The 9,641-nt window shown below is 41.8% G+C and overlaps 1 gene segment (V, D, J or C); it reads right to left on the minus strand.

The window, feature by feature from the left end:
* Positions 1-1,315: 1,315 nt before the first annotated feature.
* On the minus strand, positions 1,316-5,956 carry LOC121851737 (the record flags this gene model as incomplete). The annotated part of the segment is given in 2 exon segments: positions 1,316-1,651; positions 5,917-5,956. Coding segments are annotated over 2 exon segments (376 nt in total), but the record flags the coding sequence as incomplete, so codon positions are not given.
* Positions 5,957-9,641: the final 3,685 nt, after the last annotated feature.

Genomic DNA, 9,641 nt, shown 5'->3' on the forward strand with positions numbered 1-9,641 from the left:
AAAAATGAAATAATAATAATCAATGTATTTTGGTATAGCAGACTTGATTCTGCTGAAAGAGCTACGCATAATATATTGTGAAGTTGAATTGTTGCATATATTTATTGGTGAAATGAAGCACCAAATTGCGTACAACTGTGTACCAATTTTAATCGTGGAAAGAGTCATCAAAATATAATTTAGAGTTTTTTCAGCGACTATTAAACCCGGAATATTATCCACTAAAAATGCTTGATAAATTATTATTATTTGGAGGTTATTATTACCCCATTTGTTCAAACATTGTCCTACTTACTTCTTGGTAAGCAGAGGCGTGTGAGTGGTGTTAGAAAACATGCCCGTGCTTCAGCCATGTCTTGTCCGGGAATCGAATACACTTCCTATCGCTATCCAGTCGAGGACACGAACCACTGAGCTACAGGTCTCCCTCCCTCCAACAAGTGTTGTTGAATTGGAGATGACATTCAGCATCAATACTGTATTAAATTAACCTGACCTAAGGGTTCCCAGCACCAGACAGACAGCAAACAGCCTCATTGCTGCTCCTCAGTCTGTGTGGTTGTGTCTGTGCCATCAGTTTGCTGATAACCCGCAGTGATTGTCGGCATTGGCGGAGCCAAAGTCTCACGTCACCTCATTGGCATCTCAGCTGCGTCTCAACACAACAACCAATTGCTTTTATACCGCGGTTTTCACCAGTCACTGGGGGAAGAGAATCCTCCCTTCAGCTCCTGGTAACAGCGATGCCCATAGCCATAACTAGTAGACTCATCATCAAAATAATATAACAATAATTGTTCCATTTGATGTAGGATATTATCACATTTTCCAGAAGACCGAAAGCGCTTCACATAATCTATTACATAGTGTAGTGACTTTGCATTTTGTGGGCGTATCAAGGCATACGATTGCGCACAGCAGTGTACCATAGATAGTCTTGGATTGAGTGACCAAATTGTTTACCCCTTATTATTCTTTTGAGGGAAATATTAATGGCGAAAAAGCAATCCGCCAATCAGTTTAATATCTACTGCTCGCTAAACGGCGGTTTGTGCAGTAAGGAAACTTTCCCAACATTTCTCCCTGCCGGGAATCGAATACATGTCCCTCGCCAGCGAGATATGTGCTCTAACCACGGTTATTGCATGATCAGTTGAGATCATGGGATCATTGAGTTGTTTGCGTGACAGTCAGTTGAGCTGTTAATGTGATGTTCTCTTTATGTCTCTGACTCCTCTCCCTTCGCACAGGAAATCGATGCTGCGGCCTAGAGAGACAGAATCACAAACCTACTAAACTCTGTTAGTTTTTGTACGAGTCTCTGACTGGTTCTCATCACTGTGTGGTTCGAGAGCACAGTAATATATAGCGCTGTCAGACAGCTCCAGCAGGGAGATGGTTAAACTGGTGAATTTTGTCGAGGTTTGGAGCTCAATAGAGAACCGCTTTTTAGCAAAGTCTGCTTTATCTGTATTACCACCCGAATACTTTTGAAGCACATAATGTGGTTGTGTTTCTTTTTGTTCTCGATACCAGTTTAAATAGTAGCTGCTCAGAGACGTATCATAATGACATTCCATGGTCACACTTCCTCCTTCTTTCCCAATCAATGAACCCACCTTCTGTGTCACAGAGTCTCCCTGGGTCAGGCCTGAAAGACAAGAGCGTGGAGTCCTGTAACTGAGTTGTGAAAGTTCTCGCCTCGCAAACGAAAGGACCCGGGTTCGATTTCCGGACAGGTCAGGGCACAATCCTAGGCAAGTTTCGTTAGCGCACACTACACTGTTTACCCAATAGTAAGTAGAAAACTGTATGTACGTCAATTAGCAGAAGGCTTTACGGGAATAACAACCCGGTCAAAAAGAAATAAAAAAACATTCTTAAATGTGGTCATATAATCCACGATTATTTGGAGAACACTCCAAATTGGCTGCCGCGTTTCTACTACAAAACGTTAAGTCACTACTATTTACAGTATAGTCTATGAAGCGACTGGAGACGTCTTCAAGTCATGTTGAAGCCCTATAGCAGATGTGAAAACTATTATTATTATGATTAATAAAACGAGGTAGAACAGAGAAACCGACACAAGAAATGAGTTTGATAATTGATTGAAAGTTTACTATTGTTACCCGGGATTACCTAATAAAATGGCAGACAGAACCACACACACACAGGATATTTCCGTCCCCATCACTCACTCCACAGCTGCGCTCTTTTGTTGGTAAGATATTGTTGTTGATCTGCGATGCACAACTCTGTTTCAGATGACAATTGATCGCTATGAACTCACTTCCTTATCAAATGACGTGGACATCATCCGGTCAATGTGGGAGGGCAGGTAATGTTCACAGTTTGTCGTCTGGGCGCAGGCGGGAGGGGAGAGTGAGTCTCCTTCGAGGCAATTCAATTTGCTGACAGTCAATTCAATTTGGTGACAGTCTTGGCAGCAAAATGTGGAGCAGATTTGTAGGTTTTCAGGATGTTACAAAGGTGCGATGGAACAATGCCATTGAAATATTTAATGCTTAGGTTGAATATCTTGAAATGCAACTCGAAACACAAAATCTACATCTCGCTGTCCCTCCACCTCGACCCCTTCCTTGCGTCCTTCAAAACACATGGCAAGACCCGACTCTTCGACCGTGCTTTCGATCACCCTGCTTCCCCACCTGCCCTCAAAACTCCCCAAACCCGACCCCAGCTCGGGACAAAAACTCTGACTGTTCAGCGACCTGGAACTTCTTTCCGACGTGAAAGTCTCTCTTCAAATGAATATTGCGGTTGTTGTTGAGCTTGACCTTCCTGAGATTGGGAGCCAGTTGGTATTGGCTGGTAGCATAGACTGTGGAATCGTGTGTGGGAAAAGCAATGCGTACAGATTTCTGGATATCTAGCCATCTGTGAAGGGAAGAGGCATGTTATACTGTGAGCAGACCGTTGACATAATCCAGCCCGATCGCGATCAACACAAAGGTTTAGATGTAGAATCATAGATCGATGCAGCGTAGACTACAGGATTAAAGATTTTCTTTCTATTATCAAGCCTGAGCTGAAAACCAGCCTATGATGGTGATACTTTAATATTAATATCAATATCAATATCAATATTAATGTTAACATTAACATTAACTTTAACATTATTAGTATTATCATTATCATCATCATGGTTGTCCAGTTCTTTGTAGCATTGCATCCAAGTAAAGAAACTGCAAACTAAGACGCTGGATAATAATATACAAGTTCAGCTTTAATCTTCTACCCAATGAAAAACGAAAACAAATGACTGCATTGCCGTTAACGAAAGCTGACACATGCATTACAGCAGTGAGATCCTCTTCAGGGCGGCTGGTTTTTTGGGCGAGAGACAATCATACAAAATATGAAATTGAAGTTGCCTCTTGAGCAAACTAACGTGATGCTTTAGAAAAATCTTTGTAAATTTCAGTTGAAGCAGCAAAAGTGTACATGAGCGAACAGTGTCAACTGTAACAGGAAGCACCTGTTATTGCAGTCGAGGTCGTCAGTTATAGAAAGGAATGTGTTAAGTTATATCAATTGCAGCTTATGTTATATGTGCGCTTAGGGCGACATCTGTTGGTGGATTGTATCTACAGCAGCTGTACAGTTGGAGGCATTTGATAGCCAATTGTTTTGGGCTCTTATTAACTTTGCGAGAACTATCTCCTCCATTGGAAGCATGTACCGTATTCTCATTTCCCAGCTCCTTCCTCATAGTGTCTGAGCTTCACTGGAACATTTGACTCCAATCTCTTTCACATTGTTTTCCTGTGACGTGTGTCGTTTCATGCTCGCTCCCACACTTTAATTTAATTCCTTGCACTATTCAGAGCATTGAATCACACTGTGTTCTAAGCCACAGAAATGTGACAGGTCTTATTACTGCCTGTCTGGAAATGATTCAAGTGTTTTGTCATCCGCAATAGCACTGGGTCCTGAATCTGTGCAAATCTGTGTCCAAGTCCCTTCAAATTGGCAACTTGGCAGAGAGAGAACAGGACAGGTATCTGTGGAAGACGGGTTTGTAGTGTTATGCGGGGAAATCTGGTGATTGGGGTTAGTGAAAGTGACGCTCTGTCAAAGAGCCGCACAGACTCGATGGGCCGAATTGCCTCCTTCTGTGCCGTAACATTCTATGAAAAATGTTTTTCTCCAGAATGTGCCTTAAGAACTTCCTTTATGACAGTACCACTTGTCACCATTCTTTCTCCCTCTTTCTGGGTCAAGTACCACCATTGTCAAGCTCAGCAAAAGCCACACTCATTGAAAGCACTGTATAAGAGAAGAAGGAAGCCGTTCAGACACGTGAGCATGTTCCAACGTTATATTACACAATTGCTATTCGATACCTCAACTCCAATTTCCAACCCTCGCCCGCATCCCAGACATGACAAATCTCTATCAATTCAGTATAGAAAATAATAACGGATCCAGCATCCACCTATTTTTTAGTGAAAGTGTTCCGGATTCCATTACCAATTACGCGTGAAAAAATTACCCACAATTGCTCTCCTTACTTGACTGGCTCTAACTTTAAAACGTTACACACTTGTAATGAATTCCCGCACCCACCAGAAACTGTTTTTTTCTGTAACTGGAGGAAACAGCTTCTCTGTAAGCAGAATAATTGCAACTTGTTATTTTGCATATTTTTCTACGTAGTTAAGAAACGCAAGAAAAAGACACGTGCATGGGGCCGGTCTACTCAGAAAGCAAAATATTTCAAGTTATTTCTGTGAAAATATTCCGGCTTTACTTAATAATACTATTAGTATTCCTGGAGTGTAATGTAGCATCGTATGATAACATCGCGTCGCCGAAAAGCGCTTGATAATATATTATATAAACAAAATGTCTCTATATTTTGCGGATGATAGATGGCAGCTAATTGCGCACATCGGTGGCGCATTGGATGAAGTCATCCATTTATTATTATTATTATTATTTTGAAGGGATTATTAGGCCCGGAAAACTGATCTGCCATTCGAATAATAGACCGGTTTCCGACTTACTGCTGTGTCAGAAGAGGCGAGTACGTGGAGTAAGGAAACTTGCTCAACGTTTCGTTCTGCCGGAAATCGAACCCAGATGGTCTCACTCGGAGAGACGACAGACGAGTGCAGACAGACGAGTTCTCTAACTACTCAGTTGTAGGAATCCGCAAAGCAGTTTTTGTACGGCGGAATCGCTGATCTGTGCCTCTGTGGGGCTCAGTGCACAGTAATACACCGTCGAGTCCGTAAATCTCACTTGGGATATACTTAATGGGACGGTTCTCTCCGCTTCATCCACATGCGTTGTGAAACGATCTTTTGCAAAGTCTGCCTGTCTAGGATTGTTCCTTTTGTCTGTCCAAAGGATATATTCTGGAGCTTTTTTTGCATAGTGACGGTGCCAGAACAGATCGGGAAACGTGCTTGTATTTGTATAATTGCACTGCAGATGAACAGCTTCCCCTTCATTCACTGTCACAGTAGATTGAAGCTGCGTCACAGCGTCTCCTCCACAATGTCCTAGAAACCATACAAACAGCAGATTTGAATGCAATAATAATGATAATAATCCTTGAATTTGATACAGCGCCTTATAATGTCTTTGAATCATCTCAAATGTCGTCACAGAAACAATTTAAGTGCATTTTCTGGGCGAGATGCAGTAGGCAATCATGGAGTAATTCACAAACAGTCGTGGCTTGAGTGATTTAATTATAAATAGATTATTATACCTGCAGGATCCTTTCGCAAATATAAATACAACCGGAGTGCCATAACAACTGAACTACAGGACTCCACGGCACCACGATTCCTTTAGCATTTTGATTATTTAAGACAATAAAACAATCGCGTTGGAAAATATGTGCAGGAAGCAGACAGAGAGAATGAGTTTATCGCTTACCTGACAAGGTAATGATGGCGACTGCCATATAGATATACATTGTCATATGTACTTAGTGACACGGGATGTTCAGAGAGCGTTGATGGCGCAGTTGGAGAATGTTTCCAGGGAGGCTGTAACATACCGTGAGCAGGGCTGAACAGGAAACAACATACAGATGTTACATTACACTGTGAGGGAGCAGTTCTGAGGGTTATGTACAAACCTTGTGTCCCTGTCATTGTGCGTCATCTTCACTGCTCTGTCATCTCGCTCCTCCATTGGTTTTCTTCCATCTCTGATATGTTTTTGTTCAGCCGAGTGAAATAATAATAATCCGTGCACTTGATAAAGCGCCTCACCAGGTCTTGGATACTTCTCGAATTGTTTCACGGAATATACTGCAAAATTAATTGACAGTGCGCTTTTAGAGAGAAGCGCGGCAGCCAATTGGGAACAACAGTATCGCACAAAGAGTCCTGGATTGAATAACCAATTCACTACTTTTTTTGGAAAGAATTATAAAAGCGATCTGCCAATCGACCATTGGAAGTTTTCCTACTAATTCACGAGGTAAATAGAGGAGTGGTGTAAGGAAACCTGACCAACATTTCGCACAGACGAGAATCGAAATCATATCTCTTGCATGCGAGGCGAGTGCACTAAACACTGAGATATTGGACCCAGAAGTCCTGGGCAAAGACTGTAATAAGTCGGCGACTTGCAGGAACGCTGTATCAGAAACCTGATTGGCATCGCTTTTTTCCAGGGATAATTGGCCCTTCAATAATAAATCAATAATAAAATAGATAATAATTTGGTCATTCAATCCATGATTATTTGAAGAAAACTGCTGTGCACAATCGGCTCGAACAAAGGATAAGGCACTATATCAAATGCAATGATTATTAATATTATAATGCGGCAAAAGGTATAACAAGATATTAGAAAAAGATGGTATACAAAAGATACTAACGGCAAAGTAAGCTGAGAGTGATTGAGAGCACAGCACATGTCTCCCGCAGAGCCCCGCCCACACAGCCACTGTCACGCCCACAGAGCTACGTCACTCAGGCAATGCACCGCCCACACAGAGCGCCGCCCACACAACCACTACCATGCCCACAGAGCTACGTCACTCACTGAATTCCCCGCCCGCACTGAGCCCCGCCCACACAGCCAATGCCACGCCCATCGAGCTACGTCACTCAGTCACTGCCCCGCCCGCACTGAGCCCCGCCTACGCAGCCACTGCCACGCCCACAGAAATACGTCACTCAGACTCTGCTCCGCCCGCACTGAGCCGCATCGCCCAATCAATGCCGTTGCATTACAACGCCCCGCCCAAACAGCGCCCCGCCCCCTCCACTCCCCGCAGACAAACACACACAGTGCCACACAATCAGGTCACTCAACCCACAATATTGTGTGGGCCACTCTTTTGCACAGTTGACTACCACGTTTGACCCGCACAATACAATCTAACGCCCCACACACCTCCCCCCACTTCACCTCTTCCATTCCACACCCGAACACTATCCCACACCCACAGTGCCAAAAAATAAGGCAACTCAAACCACAACGTTTTGTGGGACACTGCTGTACACAACTGGCATCAAACAATATATGACTCCACTTTTCAGCGTCTTCTGTGAAGAGCTTTCAGACGTCTCAATTACGCAATATGGCAGTATATAAAACGCAACGTTTACTTTTATTACGGTTATTATTACTGTGTTGAATAAGACATGCCCTTACAATTGTGTTCATTAATTGTGTTTGAGAAATGGTTTGATCAAATGCAGTCTTGTCATTTCGTCGTTTCGCCTCAAACTTCCCCGCAAGTCGCAATATCAAGTACAGAATTTGTCAGTTTAGCCTCCAATTTGTATACAACACTGTCCCACAAATAGCTACGAATGAAAGATGTATTTTACCAATGGAAAGTCTGTAGGTAGAAACCTTGTTCCTTCTCAAGTAGTGCAATGGTATCATGACACTCCCTTCATGCAAGCCGCCTGGACCTGGGTTTAATATCTCCTTGGTAGGAAAAGCTAACCCGACAGCCAGGCCAGCTCTGGTGTGTCAGCACAGAACATCAGAACTTAATCCAATACATTTTAGACAGTGAGCACTTCGGTTGCTTTTGAATGTTTCAGTTGCGGGATGAAATGTCAATGATCCTTTTTAATTACATAGTAATAAACTTATTAAATAGCCTAATATTCACGTTCAGAGTAGTTGACTGAACATAAGGTGAGGAGGGGATAAGTACNTTTTTTTTCGCACGGCGAGTTATATTGATCTTGCACGCATTGCCTGAAAGTGTGGCAGAAGCCGATAATCTAACAACTTTCAAGAGAGAATTGCTATATAGTAGGGAATACAATATAGCAGCGGCTGCTATTTGGGGAAAAATGGAACAATATAGAATATGTGCGATAGAAGTTGTTACTTCAGCAACCTAAATCTTGTATTAATACTTTAGGTAAATATTTGTAAATGTCAGTTGAAGCAGCAATAGTGTGTATGAGTTAACAATGTGAAATGCAACAGTAAGCACCTGTTACCTTTGCAAAGGAAGTTACTTACAGAAAGGAACTTGACAACTTATGTGAGTTGCAGTTCATTTGTTATATGTGTTCGTTTAGTGTGACATCTGCTAGTGGATTGTAGCTACAGCACGTATTCGATTGGAGAGGTTTCATAGCATAATTATTTTGGGCCCGTCTTGCCTTTCCTTGGTGCTATCTTGAACACTGAAATTTTATACATTAGTCTCATTTCCATGATCTTTCCTCATATTTTCTGTTCTTGCCTGGAACATTCGAGTAAAATGTCATTCACATTCTCTTAACTTGACGTGTCTCAGTGCAAACACTCGCTGCCCCACTTGCTCTCCAATTTTAATTCAATTCCTTGCCGTTTTACTTCATCGATTATATTATTTGACTAAACACTTAGCTGACTTTGAGCATTTTACAACAGAATAACAGAAGACTGGCAATTAGGTAATGCTGTTTCATGTCAGGAGGACGTCCCAAGGTAAATGTGTTCTCCAGACCTAAAACTTAAATTAATGTTCATTCTTCTATACCGTAAATACACTAAATGTTTTCTTTCTTTAGTGACTCGCCAATTCGCTCCCCTACGTGGAAAGTGTTGAATAGGAATACGAGGAGGATATCAGCTCCTTGAGCCTGTTGCAACGTTAGGTTACATCGTGGCTGATCTACCTCTCAACTCACATTCCTGCCTTTTCTCCGTACCCTTTCAAATTGTGAGATAAAATAAATGCATCCAACTCAGTCTGGAAAATACAAATGGAAAAAACATCCTCAGATTCTTTGTGGAAGTTTTCCTGATTTATTCAAATGTTTCGTAATTTGATTCTTCCCATTTCACTGCTAACAGGACTGGCTCTAATGCACCATTGTTATGCATTCCCCCATCCACCAGAGGAAACAGTTTCTCTATAAATAGATTTTAAAAATTTTGTGTAAACCACATAAATGGAATATGTATGTTTTGATATTTCTTACTTACTCAAGCAGCATGGAAAGAAACTTGCCTGTGGCAGCGCTCCCCACAAAGCAATAGATTTTTATTGATTTACCACTGGGATGATAACATGACTACAGTTAATTACAATGAAAATAATAATAGTTGCTTTTTATATAGCGCGATATTATATCTTCGAGACACCGCACAGTGTTTCTTTCAATATACCTTAAACGTAATGACTG

The sequence above is a fragment of the Callorhinchus milii genome, unplaced genomic scaffold (assembly GCF_018977255.1).
Source record: "Callorhinchus milii isolate IMCB2004 unplaced genomic scaffold, IMCB_Cmil_1.0 Scaffold99, whole genome shotgun sequence".
NCBI classification, from domain to species: Eukaryota; Metazoa; Chordata; class Chondrichthyes; order Chimaeriformes; family Callorhinchidae; genus Callorhinchus; species Callorhinchus milii.